The sequence below is a fragment of the Colossoma macropomum genome, unplaced genomic scaffold (assembly GCF_904425465.1).
Source record: "Colossoma macropomum unplaced genomic scaffold, Colossoma_macropomum, whole genome shotgun sequence".
Taxonomy (NCBI): domain Eukaryota; kingdom Metazoa; phylum Chordata; class Actinopteri; order Characiformes; family Serrasalmidae; genus Colossoma; species Colossoma macropomum.
The window spans coordinates 5,962,244-5,981,590 of NW_023494786.1; the positions used below are offsets into that span (position 1 = coordinate 5,962,244).

The following is a 19,347-nucleotide window of genomic DNA, read 5'->3' on the forward strand; positions in this document are numbered from 1 at the left end:
AGGTAAAAGTCTGATTACATCAATGAAACAATTACTCAAGTACAAAGAAAAGTAGCTACCAAACAACAACCTGAGTAAAAACATTAGCAGGTCAAAATACTCCTCCAGTACTGAGTTGTCTATGAAACTGCAGTGGAACATCTTAGCACATCCAGGATATGAACTAAAGTTTGTTAGGTGCTATTATTATCTTTTTGGGATCTGTTCAGTTGTAAATAAAATGCTATAGCCCAAAAATAAAAGGGCTGAGCAACAGAAGAGCAGACCAAGGGGATGTTAGTAATTGTACATAATGACAATAAACCTAAAAAGAGTTTTAAGGAGAAAGAGTACCCAAAGAGAACTTTTTTTTCAGATTTACTACTAGTTAATCATTTTCAATATTGCATATAAAATCTATCACCGCCATTGTAAACAAATCTGAGTGAGCAAGTTTCTCTACAAACCACCATTTTAATTCAAACCTCTCTGAATTACTTTGTGTACATGTCAAGGATTAAATTATGCAGAAATTTTGAAAATTCGGTGGAGTTCGCTTGTACTGTACAAGTACTTGTACTGAGTAAATGTCCATAGCTGCTACAAACATCACATAAAGGTCTCTACAATAAGGGCTGGAAGCATAGGGGCCTCTAGCGGACAGTTATAGTTACTGCACTTCATTAGTGTTTTAACACTGGCGGAACAAAAAAAAATCTATATTCTATAAAAAAATTAAAACACTTTTAGTTAGACTTGGTCTGATTCCAAGACAGGCTCGTGGCTACAAGCCCCATACTTTCATCTCAAAATATCGATACTGTTCTGCCTTTTTTTGGTTTCATTTTCTCACATATAAGTTTCCCACTTTTAACTCCACGTTTGTTCAGTATTCTTACACTAGAATTCCCCTGGGAAACGCACCCGGATGATTTTAGCACATTAACTGACACGTTATAACGAGGCTGAAGTTGGGTTCCTATTCGCCAGCTTCTTATTGGAGTTTTCCCGTTCCACCTTAAATAGTGCAGCAGTTAATTCTGGCGCCACGGACGTTATAACAGTAACTGGTACACCATTTAAGGTGGAACGGGAAAATTCGAATACGAAGCTGCCTTCAGCTTCGTCACGTTATTGATAACTGACATGTTCATAAAAGTGGAGTTACTCACATGTCCGATTGCAGGTCCAGCGATGAGGCGAACGAAATGACCGCACACCAGAGCAAAACCCCCGCGACGCTCATTCTGTACAGAGCGGAAAAAAGGAGATCTCTCCGGGCTGAAAGTGATGAAGCTGCAGCCTATGGTCCGCTCAGAACTCCCACCAGCTCATCATCAACTTTAGCTTCCATTCAAATATACGGAATATGCAGCTTTAAAGTCAATAAACTTAAAGAAGAAGCATCTCTCTCTCTCTCTCTCTCTCTCTCTCTCTCTCTCTCTCTCTCTCTCTCTCTCTCTCTCTCTCCCTGTGTGTGTGTGTGTGTGTTAAACGTTCAGCAATCACAGCTGCCAGAGGCCACAGAATGCAACTCCAAATGGGACTTTTTTATTGATGCCATTATTCATAACAATTACAGCACACATCACTACTACACTAAATGGGTAAATTAACAGCAGCAAAATACTGTAAACAAAAAAGTGAAATACAATCAAATAAATATATAAGCAGGATAAATAAATAATCACAAAAACAAAAAAAAATCATATCACAATGATAAGCAGACATTGAGAGATTCAAAATACGTTGCAAAGCTCCAAGTATTTGAGGAAAGTATTGCTCTTCTACTCCAAATGGGACTTTTATGTTTGTTTTATTTTAAAATGACGCCTCATCGCACTTCTGTGTTTTTTTGTTTGTTTGTTTGTTTTTTTTTGTTTTTTTTAAGATGTACTTTGTACTTACGGCCTTGTGCTTATGGGGTGCACTGTAAATAAAACATTTACAATTTTATTAAGTCAAATAATATTTATTTATTTGTGTGGTATTCATTTTTATTTTTAGAATTCAATTAATAATTGTTTTGTTTAAAGTAAGTCATTTTTGTTATTTTATATTATATATTGTATATAAAGTAGTATGTATTTACCAGCATATTTTCTTTTGAATTCTTCATTATTCATAATAATAATAATAATAATAATAATAATAATAATAATGATGATGATTATGATGAACACTTACATTGCAGTGCATTATTGTGCATATATTAAATAATTATATGTAATTTAAATGCATTATATTAAATTATTGAATTACAACATGAAACTTTGAACTGGAAATGTACCTGTTAGAGATCCGTTGGAAATCATTGGAAATCTGAAAGAAATCGCCTCATATGACTTCAAGTACCTACTTACTACGACCTGGTGACTTTTTTAGCCTGCCTTTGACAGATAAATCATATTTACTTTTTCAAGCATTTTAATTAACATATTTTCAAGAATTTAAAGCACACTGATTGGTACTCACTCAATACTCGATGTTGTTTAAAACAGACCGGAGAGGACTTTTAATTTGAAAACGTGATTGTGTTGACGGTGTAAACACAGCTCGCTTCCTCTCCTCCGCGGTGCTCGCTGACCGTATCAGGGCGGCGGGGATGCTGCGGCTCTGTCCTGACATGTTGCTCTCTATCTGAGTAACTATCAGCAGATTTCTGTTTTCTGTCAGGCTTAGCGTCCTCGTTCTGTTCAGTGGATCCGGCCTCGGAGAAGGTGAAGTTTAGCGGACTGCTGTGCTGAGCCGAACGCTGTCGGTTACGTTCCGACAGTCCGTGCTGACGGTGTGTGCAGCGTTGACTGTTACATTATTAGCTAGCCTGTTAGCTGCACTCCGTCATGTTTATGGTTTTATGACTGGCTGATGTTGGGTATCAGTAATCTAGCTACGCGCCGTTTGGAATTAAGCCCTATTGATTTGTTTTAATGTTTTTATTGTCTAGTGACAAATGCTCCTCGCTAGCGTTAGCCTCCTTTTTCCGTTGCGGTCGACTGAATTGGCTAGGTTAACAGCGGTTAGCGCAGGACAGGTGTTTGCGGGGTTTGTGTGGTTTACCTGTAAGGAGATAGCTGTAAATTGTAAACACACCACAGTTTTGATAACAGGAAAAAGGCTAGGCAGTCAACACAGTCTGCCTGAGTTTGGAGTCATTTCGGAAAGGAGCTGTCTTAAAATAGCACGTCGTGATGGTCACAAGACGGAAGAGGGCCAGCCTTGCCCAGCTTGTGCTAATGCTGAGTTCATTATAGAGCTGAGCAATATAGCAATATTTATCGGTTTCGTGGTAAACTTTTTCACATTATAGCACAATAAGCTTTTCTGAACGTATCGTGGATATCTTCAGTACTTAAAAATTACTTTTCAGTGCGAAGCTAAAGTCCGCTTCTTGTTCGAATTTTCCCGTTCCACCTTAAATGGTGCAGCACTTACATTCTGGGCAATACTGTGTAGCGTTTAACTGCTGGACCATTTAAGGTGGAACGGGAAAATTCGAACAAAAAACTGAAGAATAGGAAACTTCAGCTTTGTCTTTTGAGCTGCATGTTTGATTACAAAGACAGCATAATTAGTCGTGTTTAATTGGATTTAGTTCAGCGCAGTATGTGAAAATTTAAATACAAATACTTGGATTTTTCATTTTTCGTAGTATTTGAACCTGGCACTACTTTGTCTGTTCCGGCTTACCTAAAAAAAAAATAAATATTGTGACATATCGTGCATTGTGAAAACTTCTTGAAATATTGTGATATCACATGTTGCCATGTCGCCCAGCTCCAGTTCAGTACATACTGCAGTCCTGAGGAGGGACTTCTGAGAGTATTAGTTCTGTCAAAATCTCATATTCTGTTCAAATTCTGATTTAGAGGGCAGTTTCTGTATCAGCATCCAGTTATTCCTGTTCTGCCATGTTATGGTTCAGATCAGGCTAACATCTGTAACTGAGCTACAGCTGAATGGAATATCCGGACTTTATGCTCCTGTCACACATGGGGCTTGACTGGCTGGTAGTCACGTGATCCGAGTTGTATGGTTTTAGTTGATTTTAGCAAGTTTTGCATGACTGTTTTATGGAGCTGGTAAACAGGCCTAAAATCTACTGTGTATGTAGTGTTACACTGACAAGGTTGAAGACAGTTTCTCTACATTTTTTCTTAAATTACTCAAACAAATGCTTAAGAGTTACTCCACACCTCTTAAAAAGGGTACAGACCTACTTGAGCATCATAAATGGTATCTTGGAATCCAGTTCTCCTTGTTACGGTTTTACTATTTGTTCAAATGTACTATTCAAATATATCAGGTATTAAACAATGAAAGAGTCATAAAACGTCTGTATTTTTGTAAGTTAATTAGGAATAACTGTCCTTACTTAGGTAAAGGTTTGAAGAAAATGAGATTAGTCCATTTTGAGTAAATATAGGGTAAAAAAGGCAGACAAAATGGATGTATAGTTATGAAGCCATTTTGAACCTTAAACATTTATGACTGAGCAGGTTTGAAATTTTGTATCGTTGCATGAGTTAGAAGTTTTTGCTTTAGTATTTTCATGGAAGTCCATGATATAACCACTCAGGCCCTATGTGAGGTGTGAAATGACCCATTAGAGATTAATGTTTGTTTATTTGAGACCAAACATGTCTAGCATTCACCACACTTAAGATATTACATAAAAGACAGGTACAAAATTTACAGGTGGCTTTATGATTACTTGCCTGTTCCAGCTTTATTACTAATTACACACTCATTGTAATGAAACATGCAGTTGGTCAGTGTTCTTTAGCACTAGTAATATTCAGTATGCTCAGAAAGACTTATTGTGATATAATGTGCTGATAATAGCATAGCAGTAAGTATGGTCATATTGCCCACCACCATTTTGAATAACCCAAAATGTGGTTAAATGGACCACCTTTATGAATGGATATATGGATATTTATTGAATAACTTTGAAAATAACTAAAGTTGGATAACTAAAGTAAGCTCTGATTGTTGCCAGATTGCATTGAAATATCTGCTTATTTCTGTCCCGACACAGATGAACGGAGCGGCATTTCCATCTCCCACAGCTGAGATGGCGGAGATGAACCGGATCCACTATGAGCTTGAGTACACAGAGGGCATCAGCCAGCGCATGCGCATCCCCGAGATGCTGAAGGTGGCACCATTTGGAGGGGAGGACCAGGACGCCACAGCACAGGAGGCGCTACACACCGCCATGATGCAGGTTCCAGATAGGATTGTAGTGGCAGGTTAGTAAACGCCTCCAACACTTCCTGTAACGGATTGCAGTCTGTCAAAATGGCCGTGTGCATCATAGGAACATAATAAAGCATTTCAGAGTTTGTTTGCTTTTAAAGCCAAACTAACACTAATGGATCTCCTTGAAGATTTCATATCATTTTTGAGATGTAAATGTTCATGTGTTAAGCTGAAAAATGAGTTTGGTGAAGATTGATAGCAGAGAGCTGGTGACTGATATCAAAATTGCAGTACCAGTTTTTCAGATTCTCAAGTCACTTTTAAATCTGATGAAGAGGATGAATCATCAGTGAACGAGTATGTTTACATGCACCCAATAATCCAAACATAATCAGATTTCTGCAGTTATCTGATTATTCAAATGGTCATGTAAACAGCATACTCTGATTTCTTAGATCAGAGTAAGGTCTAGAAAGCCGTTTCAGAAATCTGATAAAGAGAACTGGATTTGAGCTCAGTTGTGGTTTCTCAGGGCATGTATACTCTTACTCTGATTTCTTTCGGATCTCTCAGTCTGCACATGTGCAAACAGATGACGATACTGGTAATAAGCAAATAGCATTTAACACAGCACCTGCGAGATGGCAACAAAACACTTTTGGAGCGACGCTGAAACCAAATACATGCTTGACGAAATGAAGGATTTAAATATTCTTCATCTTCTAGATGACGTATGTTCATATTTTCAGGTAAAGTGGCGCAATGTTAAAGAAAGAATGCTGCAGCATGAAGTTTGAGTTTTACGTTTACAGCATGTCTTCTTCTGTGAGTTTAATGGCCATTTGCAAAGCAGAAATCCGATTACTGCCTGACTCCTATAGACTCGGAGTTTCCCTTTATCTGATTCCCCAAGACTGTGTAAACACGTCGAACAGATTACTCACAAAATCTGATTTTCTGCAGTTATCAGATTATTAAGTGCCTGTAAATGCACTCGTTGTTGGGGGGGGGCAGTAGACCCTAATAATACAAAACAGCTCTTTAAGTTTGAGCCCGAAATAGACAAAGCTGCACCGAAGAACCACGCAGAACAACCTAACCCAGCCGTAATTAGTAAACTCAACTGACCAATCACTAATTTTTTTTGGTGCCTTGTTTAAGCTGCATTTTGATGTGATTGGTTATCAGCAGGGTTTTATTCAGTTTTTAATAAAACTTGTCTCATTTGCCTCACTGCTCTCTGAGAAAACGACTGGGAAGATGTCTTCGTATATTTACTTCAGTCTCATCAGATTAAACTTGGTCTGTAGTTCATATTTACCTGGAGTATCTATTATAAACTATACTTTTTTGGCGCTAACTTGCGCCTCAATGCGACAGATGTGTTCCCAGTTTAGTCTGTCAAGAATTCTGACCCATTATTGAATCACTTACGTCTGTCTAAATGAGAAACATTAGGCTAGATTGAATCAAATAACCCTTTTAGTCCTGTTCAACCTAGCTAGCCAAACATGTAACAGTATTAGACTTATGACATATGTGAGCTAAATATAAAATATAGATTGAAATCCTCTCAAGTTAGCTCCTGTTAGCTATAGCCTAAAGCACACTAACACTCTGTACCAAGTAGTGGATGGATCAACCTGTCAGATTTTCAGAGGTTTCTTGACCACTGTTGTGGACAGCTTGTGGACAGCAAGTGACATTAGTAAAGGTGTATCTGCTTATCTATATTTGCAGTAAAATAAATTTATTTATAGTGATGTATATGATTGAACACTATGTGGGTCGAATTTATTGAAGAATTACGTTACTGAAACTTCATACATCTAGTTATCTATATTGTTTAGCGAGGAAGTGCCAACATAGTCCGCTGAAGTCTCTGATCTTTTTAAGTAGTTGTCCACCATCTGTGTAACATGAGGGGTCATATATGATGTTCTTGCTGATGCAGTCTGGTCACGTTCTACAGGGATGCTCTCAGTCATCTGCGAAACAGTTGCTCTTCTGTTTTTTTTCATACATATGGCATTAATGCATAAGCATAACTGTCATTCAGTGTGTGCTTTCGGTCACAGTTTACCAACCCTATTTATTGCTGTCTTTCCCACATATCTAAATGCACATGTCAGTTCAGTCACTGTTCTAAATGAAATACTAACCACCTTAGCAGTCTTTGTAACTGAAGCTCCTGCTGTCCATCAGTTGTGAACTTGCACTCTAGGCAAGTTTAGCCTCAAGCCTGCAAAATTGTCTTTTTGGCCAATTTAAAGAGCATAATTTAAAGAAAATGATCGCTTTTGAATCACAATTGCAGTGTTCTTCTGAAAAATCGCAATTAGATATTTTCCACAAATTGTTTAGCCCTACATGCAACATAAGTTAGGTTCATGATGGTTGTGACTTGTGAGCAGTGGTAAACTGATAAATAGATGAATGGATGAATAGCTGAGTAATTGGTGAGAATGTATTACAGTGTTGAGTGGATAATCAGTCGGTTACTGATGGAAGTAATATGAAAAGTCAAATATGAACATATGTGGAGTTCCATTCCAAAAAATGTTAAATGGCAAATTCTCACAAAAAACACTGTAGATGTTTATGTTGTGTTTTTATGCCTTTTCCCACTTTTCTGCAGGTGATGTTGAGGACAACCAGTTCTCCAGACCCAGAGATTTGGACCTCATCCAGGCCACTCCACTGGAGACTCTGTCCCTTCAGACCCCTCCTCGCGTCCTCACCCTCAACGAACGTCCCCTTGACTTCTTAGAATTGGAACGACCCAGTGGCCAGGCCAGTGAAGAGGTAAAGCAGGGCCTGCTAATGTGGAGTTTTAATTGAGGTTGTTCTTAGCAGGGAAATGAAAAGTAACACAGGTTGGAAACAAAAGGTTTTGATGATTTACTGCATTACAGTAAATGACGTCTTTATCTCTGAGGGGAATTATGATGGAAAAAGAAGAAATGAGAGAATGTTGTGTGTTCTTGTTTTTGAGCTGTTACTTCTCTCTCTCTCCCTCACGCACACAGGTACGATCCCATGGCAGGTCACGTAGAGAGCGCTCGGTCAGTGAAAACGCAGCTGTCCGTCACAATGGCCAGCTTGCCAGAAATGATTCTCTGTGAGTACTACATCACCACACACACACACAACCTATGTAGTCCTGTATATTTCCCCTTTCTGCTGTTCCAACACTTTCCTCATGCACAATGTGTTCTCTTTCACATTTTCTTTCTGTCTTTGTCTCTGTGTGGTGCCATTTTAAAGTGGGTGAGTTGTGTACTTCTGTAGTTCATTTCCTCTGAGGTCTCTACTGTGGCTGTAATAGTGTGCTGCCCTCTGTTGGCCTGTGCATGTCACTGCTGCCGAATACAGGCGTTATAAGCTTTGAATACAGACACTATTAATATCGGCTTTTGAAGGACTGTAATTGATATGTTTTAAAGTAAACACTAGTAGGCCTGAGCAATATCAAAGTCCTTATAGAAGTGTCTGTTCATTCAGCAACTATCTTTGCAACGCTGACAGGCAGTTATTTGCAGCCATATGAGACCAGAATCATATCTCTTTAAATAAGGAGAGACCAAAGTACTTAAAACTGAAGGTCAAATTACTGTTTAAAAAACACATATTTGAAATCACTGGTAAAATCTGACAAAAACTTCATAAGTTTATAGCAATTGGCCAAATAACGCACAAAAACGCAATTTGGGTTGTTCTGGCTACTGCGCTTGAACAGACCTCCCCAGTGGAGGTTGGGGGGGTTCCCTGCTAGCAACATCATCGACCCATCTCTGCTCGCTGTGTAACCAGTAAGCTGTTTGACTCTTTTTATTGAAGGGCAGGACCCATTCAGAGTTTTTACCATTCGTATGTTAACCAGTCTCTTCATTTATAAGATCTCTGAGATATCCTAAAAATAATCAATATAATCTCTTCAGACTACACACACACTTTTTTTGCTGTGTCATAACCTAACATTAAATCCCCATAGAAAACCACTGTTTTCACAATAAAGGGGATAAAACATAACGTGCATTATTTAGTATTATTACTTATGTTTATATTTAGTCCTCTCAAGCGCTCTTTCCCAACACGCCGATGATCTCCTTTTAGGCAGCATCATCATTACTTGTTCACCATCACTAGTATCTGATTACATTGTCTGCAATCAGTGGTTGACTTCAGATTCTCATGAAGGTCATTATCTGATTAGCTGCTGATCCCAAACCTGCACTTTTGTTTTGCTTGTCTGTTTCAATAAGTAACAATCTGAACCAGCACTGATCTGAAATCAGTGCATCTGGAGTACTTCACACTAATGTGAGCACTAGTACTAATAGAGCAAGTGTGCCACTGATGACATGATGACATGACAGGTTAATAAGGTTGTGGTGCCCTTCTTAGTGACCTTTCATATGTTTTTTCAGACACTCCCTGCTGCTTCTACTTCTCGTTTAATTGGCATTTTATGTCTGTGGGCGAAACTCAATCCTTTTGTTTCGGGTGTGGGCAAATTTAGCCTTTTTGTGCCAGATATGTGCATGAATTTGCTCTAGGTGTACAATCTTTATGCATTTGTATCTTGTGTTAGAGGTCAGTTGTACTTCTATAGAAAGCTGTTTTGCCAGACATGCTAAAAATAAAGGTTCTTCTATGGTTCTTGGCTTGAATGTACTGCTCAATATGATCTTACGTACTTGTATGCAGTAGGCCTGGGCAATATCTAAAAAAAATTTGCATGATATTTTTTCGTTTAAAAATCGCAATTATCGATTATACATTCAAAAAGTCATTTATTTATATGGTGCTTTTTACAGCAGAGACAGTGGGGAATTTACAGAAGCCTAATGGCTTTTAAAGGCCCATAATAACCAGATGTTTTAATAGTGAAATAAAAAAAAACCCATAATGTGTACATATAAATCTAGTTTTTTTTTGTTTTTGTTTTTGTTTTTTTTTTAAAAACTTTTTCTGATCCAGTTTTCCATCCATAGACATAGATCAGAGGCTCTCTACTTCTAAAGGTTTCAGGGCCAGAGCTAGCTGCTCTAGGGTCATACTGAAGTCCTTTACAATGTCGCTGGCGAAACCCAGTCGCTTTACCTTGGTTGTTTTACTGCAGCGAGTCACACTGACCCAAGTTGAAGCTCCAGAGCACATCAGCATTAATGTTTGCTTTTATGAACTTGTGTTCTGTGTTCATACACTCAAGCTAACTTTAACATACAGTAAAATAAGTAGAGGGAAAGATAAAGCTACCTACACAGTGCTTGGTAATGAGAACTAACAGGCAGCTTCTTAACAAACATACAAAACAAACAGAAAAAAACGACCCTGTTAGTTTCCCAATACATCAATTTTGGCCCTCGTAGCACCATCATCAGGTTACTTGTCAGTGCTTACATCACTCTATCGCCCAGGACTAGCTATTATGCAGCTATTAATGCACAAGCCAGATGGCCAAATGGAATGATTAACCATCTTGATTCCTATTTGTCAATACTTAGTAGCTCCCAACTCCAGCTGAGCTCAAATAAACAAACATTACTCACAGCTGCACTCTGAATATATTACAGCACCAAGTCAGAAGTTCGAAGTCTGTTTGATGACAATTATTGAAGATTGCAGTTGTTATTTACCTGCAACAACGAATGTGAATTAGGTGCATTCTTATCAGTTGTATTGAGGCAAATATCTGTAAGTAAAGTAAAACATCGAGACACATTATGGATCTTAAACAATGACAAAAGTTCTACCTTTTGACTTGTTGCTGTAACACGTTTAGAGGGCAGCAGTGAGAGATGTTTGTTTATTCGAGCTGAGATAGGAAGCAACATAGCAAACCAGGCTGTTTGCTCACATGAGACTATACTTTAATAGTTGCATACAGTGGAGAAAAAGACAGTTAAATTGTTAATCACAATTAATCATCAGCTGCAATTTCATGATTGTGACAGGCCTAAAATGTGTTTCATTTAGCTGCTCTTGTAGAAAAACAGAAATATGTTCTGATCCAGCTTTCTCACGACCCACAGTTTGACAACTGCTGTTATAAGTGAAAGATTTTATTAACTAAAACTAATGAAACAATTATTAGCTGATTGACTACTTTTGTGGTATAGAAAAAATATGCATGTGCATTTTTTCACTGATGTATAATTTCAAATAGGAATATGATTTGGTTCTCACTCCCATTCAGGGAGAACCTCCAGTGCTGAGCTGGGCCTGTAGGACAACGCTGTCAGTAGTGCTGGTGTTACTTGACTGCTGTGCTGTGGTGGTGTTGGATGGCTTGATGTTGTGTGTTGTTTGCAGTGATGTTGCAGGTGCTGTAGTGTAAGTGTGTATGTGTGTGTGTGCATGAGAAAAGATAAACATGCATTCATGTGGTTGTGAAGCTGTTCTGTGGCTGAGTGGTGTTTTGCTCTAGTTTCTCTTCCTTTATTTCTATCTCTCTGTTGCACTGTCCGTTCCCCACTTTGTTTTAAGTCCTATACTTTTGGCTCTTTTCCTTTCTAAATCCTAAATCTTTGTCATTCTCACTTTAACTCTTTATTTCCCCTCTTTGTGTATCCCTGTCTTTCCACCTTTGCTTTATCTGTCATTATCTTTTTTTATCTTTTATTCCTCATCTTTCTGTTTTTCCATCCTAAATTTTAAATCTTTCTGTTTTTCGCTTTATTCTATTTTTTTCTCTCTCTCTCTCTCTCTCTCTCTCTCTCTCTCTCTCTCTCTCTCTCTCTCTCTCTCTGTGTCTCTCTGTCTCTCTCTCTCTCTCTCTCTCTCTCTCTGTATGCGTGTGGTCAGTGTGACTCCTTCCCCTCCCTCTGCTCTGCGTGCTGTATCCACTCTGGCTGAGGGCGGTCAGAGTCTATCCAGTGCCCGTGGCGTCCTCTCCTTCATCCAGTCCACCACACGCCGGGCCTACCAGCAGGTACTCGAGGTTCTGGATGAGAACCAGCGCAGGTGATCCCTCTCCCCACCATGTAAACTCACAAATTTGACCCCCTGTTCCTGTTGTCACCATGGTCAGACGCTGTTGTGTAGGGAGTTGTTTCAAGTTAAGCTTGACGAGGGAGTGAGTTTGCATGTTTGTTTAATGCCTCCAACCACAAACATACACTATGTGGCCGAAAGTATGTGGACACATAAACACCACTTCCATATGTACTTGTACATCTCATTCTAAAACCATTGGCATTCATATGAAACTTTTTTGTTGCTGCACAACAGCCGCCAGTCTTCTGGGAAGCCGTTCCAGTAGATTTTGGAACATGGGCGTGGGGAGGGGATTAACTTCCATTCAGCTTCAGGAGCATTAGTTGGGTTGTGCGCTGATTTTGGATGGTGTGGCCTGGTTCACAGTGTTTTGGATGGTGTTGAGGTCAGGGCTCTGTGCAGGCCAGTCACGTTCTCACACACCAAACTTGAAAAACATGAAAAACAGGCTCAGACCATGATTGCTCCACCACCAAACATTCCAGTTGGCACTATACATTCGAACAGGTAACATCCGCCAAACCCAGATTCATCCATCAATGCCAGGTGGTGATGGTTTTTTACTGCTCAAGGCCCAATGACATCAAAGCAAAAATAAGCCATGCTTGGTGTTCCACATGGTGATCTAAGGCTCAATCAAGGAAACTCAGTCCATGAAGCTCTTATTATTGTGTTGACATTGCTTCTAGAGGAAGTTTGGAACTCGGTAATGAATGCTGTAACTGATGGCAGATGATTTCATACAATACATACTTCTGTGGCCTATTGCTTTGCAGCTATTCTGTTGTTTTTCCTCCAAGTTTCTACTTCGCAATAAAAGGGGCAGCTGTGGCACGCAGAAATTTGAAGAAATTACCTGTTGGAAAAGTGTCTGTAACAGTGCAACATTGACATCACTGAGCTCTTCAGTACAACCCGTTCTACTGCCAGTGTTTGAGCCCTTGTGTAGAAAAACAGTATCTGTAACATATTCGTAAAATCATATAAGCATGTTTTGGCAGTGTTTGATTCCCTGTATTAAAAATAAAGGGGTCACTAAAATGGAAATAAAGTATAGTTTGGCTCTTTATTGTAAAAGGTTGTGCAAAATAAAGTAGAAAACAAAATAACTGAGGAACCAAAAAAGAATGGAATGGTTAATTTTTTATTTATTTATTTTTTTTTGTTATTTTTGTTTTGTTGGAGGGGCTTGTTTGTTAATGCAGACAGCATGGCTGTTTGCTTGAATTCAAGGAACTGTTAGCAATGAGTCTGGCTGGCTGATTAGTGTCCACAAACCTTTGGCCATGTAGTGCTTCAAATGAACATACGTGTAAGGAAGAGGCGGTTGTGTTGGACTGTGTCCTTGAGATTACTGATGTAGAGGAATAACTTAGTTTCTAAATGAACTCCCATTATTTTATTTTTTTGTGTTCTTTTTGCTTGCACACGCTTGTGACATTGGTGATTTGTCATTGATGTTTCTTGAAGAACCTTCTGTCTAGAGTTTGCCACTGCAGCTTTCTTTGGGCATTTGGGCTCTGTGCACAAGATCATTTTTCTTTTCTCTCGTGAACATCTATCTTACCATTTTCATTTGAACTATTGAGGCTTATGCATGCAGTAGTTAAATAGAAGTGGTCATTACATTTGTGTATATTTTGCAGTATTCCATTTGTATTCACAGCTTAGACCATCTTATTTACTATGAGAATGGCAGACATAGTTGTGTTTTGATATGACTATTGATGCTGCTCAAGGGAATTTGTGTACATTTGTGTATGTATCTGATGGTAATTCATCCATATTTACAAAATGTAGACAACGAGACTCCATCTACCTGGATTTTATTGGAAACTATAGGATTATAGCATTTTATGTTATAGGAAAATGAAACACTTTCTACAAGGTTCCAAATGCAGTAAAACGAATGACATGCAGACATTTTAGCAAAGTAGCCCAGCATCACCTAAACATCATTCTTTTCTATAGTATGATAAATGCGTCATTAAATATTGATCAAATAGAAACTATACTATATTTTAAGCAAATATCTGCCAGTATGATTTATTATTGTTATTCTTAGCTGCAATACCTAAAAGCTAGCCTTCAAGTTATGAGCAGTTCCTCTTGTTGGGTCTTAAGTGCTGCTTTTTCTTAATCTTATAGTGATCAGACTGACAATCTGATTCAAACTGGATTGCACTTGATTCAACAGGGGCTAATCTTAAGCTTGCATTAAATCAAGGCTTATCTATTAATCATATTAACATATATCAGCATAATGAGATTTTGTTCCAAGTAATTTGGGAGCATTTGTATTAGCCATAAACATTTTTGGTCAGTTTCCACAAGGTTTGTCCCAGACTATATTTGCCTTTCGAATGGGGAAATCTCCATTCACAAAGCTATGTAATTCAGGTGTAGGCATAATCCCTGCTTGGGTAACCAACGCAAATGGTTCAGACAATGTAGAGATGTTTTTCAGTGGTGTAAGAAAAATGAAAAATACGGAGTTTTTATGACACTGACAATATATTCTGCTTTTTTATACATATATATTTAGCTATTTGTAAGAGTATGTCGTATGCTTTGGTCTGTCTGTGTGTGTCCTTTCTTATCTCTTCTTTTTTCCTCTCATCACTTCTTCACCTCTCCTCTCCTGTCCTTTCTCGCCCCTTCTCCCTCTCTCCTCCTCCTTAGCAAGCCTTCTCTGAGAGGGGGTTCCACTTCCTCTAATCTCCAGCATGATAACAGGTAAACTCCTCTACCCTCTTGCCTTTTTTCTCCACACCGTTTCTCTTCCTTCCTCCCATTTCTCATCCTTTTCAGCCTGACATGTTCAATGTCAGATACAAATAACTCAGTGGTGACTTGTATGTTTAGGGTATGTGTTGTTTATAGTGAAAAAAATGCACGTTATTTCTCACAGGTATGCACTATCCACACTGGACACGACTATGGAGGGTGGAGTAGACGACATGGCTGTGGTTGATGCTACAGCTTTGAGGAGACAGGTAACTCTTTCACTGTCAGACCCAAACTCCACCAGACTGTCAAATCAGGGCCTCATACAGGACAAATCAAATGCAAGCTAGAGCCTAACCAGTTTCAGATCAACCCAGATCTGATCAAAAGTAGAACCATACCAAATCAGTTCCAGGCTTGAATTCAAACAGATGTGCATCAGACCGATAACAGATGAAGCAGCACTCATGGTCAGTCCATGTCAGACCCATGCACCTGGCAGAAATATCTCAAGGAAGGTTTTAGTCATTGCCTGGATGCTAAATGGTCAATCCATGTCAAACCCATACACATGGCAGAAATATCTCAAGGAAGGTTTTAGTCATTGCCTGGATGTTATTTGGGAGGATGTTGTTAGTGCTGGTAGTCACCTCTATACGACTTATGAAATCATAACAGATTTAACAAACAGAGAGCATCGCATACTTGCCTTTTTGTTTTGATTAGACAAAGAGAATTTGACAAATTGACACTCAGGTCAACAAAACCACTGGCGAGTCGACTTTGACTTGAGTCGTTTTGACACAAAAATACTCCCAAAGTAGAAAAAATGTAGGGAAGCATCTGGCTGCAGATGGGTACTCTCTATAGGGGCTTGCTACAGTCAGTTACTTTTCATACTGACTTGTTTAGGACTAACTTGTTTTCTGCGGTCCACTGCATACCCGGCATGCATACACAACCCTTTCTTCTCTTTTCTGGCTCTCTCGCTGGGTATTGTAACTGAATGAGCCATTCAAGCATCACTGACCATCTCAGACTACAGGACTTGTGTATTCTTTTGTCCAAAAAAAAAAACAACAAAATGCCAATAGCTTTGGTGCCTCCAGTCACTCTGGAGCTTGATCGAAAGCCTTATGGTAGAAGTCTGCGCAGGACAGTTTTTTAGTCCCACTCCAGCCTGATCCCATAGAAAATCAGATTAATTTGTCTTGCTCCCGCCCGCATCCAAAGGGTTTTGGCCTGCTCACGCTCACACAGTTCTATCAAGGCGAAACTGACATCCAATATTTGACCTAGTCTATGCACAATTCCCTTTTTTTTCTGCTGAAATAACACAGTAGTCATGGTCATCAGGCTTATTATGAAGTAACGTCACCAAACGCCATTTATTCCCAGTAAACACAAAGCAGGAATTAAACCACAGAATGGTTATTTTGCCTGGGCTGTAGCTGTGGCCGTCGGACTGAAGGCCTCTTCATTCGTGCTTCATTCCTCTCCTGCCTGCAGTGGGCTGGTTACCCACCTGCTCCTGCGCACAACACTGAAAATTAGTTTGTAGATATTGTGGTGGATCCCAAGAGTCCAGCAGAAGTCCAGTGGGATTGCAGACCTCTAATTTTATTTGCATAAAGCTGAAGCCAGCTCAACTTTTCTCGCTGCGGTGGAGTCACGCTTACTATCCTACAATCACTCGTGCACTTTTTCGCTAATCCCTGTTAAAAATGAATGGGAGCAAAATTCCCCAAATGTCTGTGCAGTGGACACAATGTAAAGACTGACCTGTTTTTCTTACTAGATCATCCTCACTGTCAGTTGCTTCCAGTCGAGCTCCCAACCTGGAAATTTGCTTCAGATTGTCAAAATTTGTCAAAGTGCATATTGGGTTTTAAATCAGGCTAAGAACTGCAGAGGCTTCACATAACCAGCTTCACATAAATGTAATTGATTTTATGTTGTTACTTAGTGTTGATTTAAATGGTACAGTAATTAACGGTAATCGACTCTGCCTCTACAGATCATCAAGCTGAACCGGCGCCTGCAGCTGTTGGAGGAAGAGAACAAAGAGAGGGCCAAGCGTGAAATGATCATGTATTCTGTTACTGTTGCATTTTGGCTTATCAACAGTTGGGTGTGGTTCCGCCGCTAAGGCAGCTGAGACTCCGCCCTGGGGGGGGAGGACTTTAAGCAAAGCTTTTCTCCTTTATTCCAAGTGTCAAATGTTAGCCAAATGTACTTATTTTCTGCACTTGTCTCAAAGCTCGCAAGCCTCACTGTGTGCACAGGAGGGCATTTGGAGCCAAAAATCCTTTTTTTCTTTTTCCCCCTTTCTTTTTTACTCTGAACATGTCTTTGTAAATTATTTTTTTATTTTTACATACTTTTTGTCTTGTTTTTTTTTTCTTTGATTGTAATGTTTTTAAAGATAATTCTGTTAGCACAGCTAGGCCCGGCATGACCAAGATGTGTGTGTATATATATATTTCCTCATGTTACTTCAGGCAGGAATTTTGCTGTTTAGGCAAGAGAGTTAATCACAATGGCAGCATTTAAGACGACCAGGCATTATATTCGTCATACTTTTCAGTGCAAGGTTGCTGATCTTGGAACTGTTTTGACTTTTGCTTATTTAAAAGTGTGGTTAGTTAGAAAGACACCACCTGATCTTAGATCAGCTCTTGCGCCGAATCGTGGGATAAAATATGGACCCAGGGAAAATGGGATGCACTGATATTTCCACAGGGCTTTGAAGGCTGTCAGTAATAGTGTTTAAGGAATGTTGTTGAAGTAGTAATATAATGATGTATGAAAATAAATCATATATTTGCTGTTCATGTCTTTTGTGACTGTATAATATAACTTCACTTTGAGTTGTGAATCAAATTGGGCTGTGTGATGTTTGCCTTGTCATCTAAAGTAAAGAACAAAGAGGTCAGTCTTTTTGGAGGTTATTTTTGTTTTTTCAGGTACCTTTTTTACCTTGTCCTGCTCTGTGTTTGCTAAGGATGTGATTTGGTTTACCTGGAAAATGACGTTCGGAATGGGATGACCTTAATTACAAACAGCTAAATGAAGCTCACAGAGCATCATCTCTGTCTCTGTCTTTCAGACGTTTGCTCGCACCGCCATATACACTGTACCATAGTCAACCTTTATTTAAATAAACGGCAACAGTAGTTCAATGGTAGCATTTTGGGCTTTGCTTTCTGGTCTTTGCATCTTGGTGGGGAGTGGTGGAAGGAGTAAACAAAGTCCTTTACTAATGGATGGAATAATGAAAGAATGAATTTACATTTTACCATTTGGCCTTTTTACCCTGAGCAAGAACACTTAAATTGACTCACTTTCTGCAAAATTCAATCATTAAGATGTAAGCAGTCGTTCAGATTGGCCTGATGTAAAACAGTGCGTTCTACACACTTAAAAATGATGGTTCTTCAAGGGTTCTTTAGTAAAGAAAATGGTTCTGTATAGAACCATGAACACTCGAAGGACCCTTTGCATCATTAAAGGGTTCTTTGCATCATGAAAGGCTTCTTCAGATTGATGGAGAACATGCTGTAGATGGTTCTATATAGAACCTTTTAAAAAAAAAAGTTCTATTTAGCACCAAAAAGGGTTCTTCTACTGCAGCAAGAATGACATCGTAAGAATAAAAGAACAATTTTTGGTGCTATATAGAACCCTTTTTAAAAAGGCTCTATATAGAACCATCGACGGCACATTCTCCATCAACCTGAAGAACCTTATCACAATGCAAGAACTCTTTAATCATGGAACGGGTTCTTTGAATGTTCATGGTTCTATATAGAACCATTTTCTTTACTAAAGAACACTTGAAGAACCATAGTTTTTGTGTGTGCAGTGTGTAAAGACACAGAACTGTTCACTGTGGTGGTGATGGGAACCTCACTAAATATCTAGTCCTCGTGAACACGCCTGGGTCATGATAGTCACAAGTGCACAATTGTGATGAGATTTCTTACAAATACACGAGATATATAACATTGTTTTGATAGGATCCATCTCCATACAGATTTTGGTCACAGATACTGGCATTTACTAGATTACAGGACGGCGTTTTAGAGCCACTGCTAATAAAAGCAGTAGACTTCGAGAATAAAGTCGTAGAATTACGACATTAAAGTGGCATTAATACCAGGAAAAGTCGCAGTATGGCGGCCAAAGGCTCTGCAAAGGGAAGGCAGCACCTCCTCGTGTTAAAATGAGAGACTGTTATTAGTATAAAAAACGGCTGTGTTCATCTAGAATAAAGAGCCAGACGGACTCTGAGGGAACTGTCTGTCTGTTTTGTTGAAGGACAATCGCAGGCAGGGTCGTCTACACAGCCATGGCTACATCTCCGCGCCATTCAAAGAGGGCATGAAGTTTCACAGACAGTGAGAATGATAATCAAAATGAAGGAGACAAGAG

General features: G+C 39.1%; 2 protein-coding genes across 7 annotated transcripts in view; one reads left to right on the forward strand and one right to left on the reverse strand.

Moving 5' to 3' along the window:
- Positions 1-1,421, reverse strand: part of megf6 (multiple EGF like domains 6) — a 117,074-nt gene extending 115,653 nt beyond the window's left edge. For both annotated transcript variants that reach the window (XM_036558675.1, XM_036558666.1), the window contains exon 1: positions 1,152-1,421. In XM_036558675.1, coding sequence (XP_036414568.1) covers positions 1,152-1,225 — 74 coding nt within the window. In that variant the 5' untranslated portion in view covers positions 1,226-1,421. The remainder of the gene's footprint in view (positions 1-1,151) is intronic.
- A 1,109-nt stretch (positions 1,422-2,530) lies between these two features.
- Positions 2,531-18,100, forward strand: mffa (mitochondrial fission factor a). 5 transcript variants are annotated; one of them, XM_036558685.1, is made up of 9 exons: positions 2,531-2,767; positions 5,021-5,234; positions 7,823-7,989; positions 8,214-8,305; positions 8,452-8,454; positions 11,995-12,153; positions 14,869-14,922; positions 15,098-15,182; positions 16,931-18,100. In XM_036558685.1, the coding sequence occupies exons 2-9, from the start codon at positions 5,021-5,023 to the stop codon at positions 17,060-17,062; spliced, it is 906 nt and encodes a 301-aa protein (XP_036414578.1). In that variant the 5' UTR covers positions 2,531-2,767; the 3' UTR covers positions 17,063-18,100. The 5 variants fall into 5 exon arrangements, with proteins under 5 accessions (XP_036414578.1, XP_036414586.1, XP_036414594.1 ...); XM_036558693.1 differs by having other exon boundaries at positions 2,531-2,699; XM_036558701.1 differs by lacking the exon at positions 8,452-8,454.
- The last annotated feature ends 1,247 nt before the right edge of the window (positions 18,101-19,347 follow it).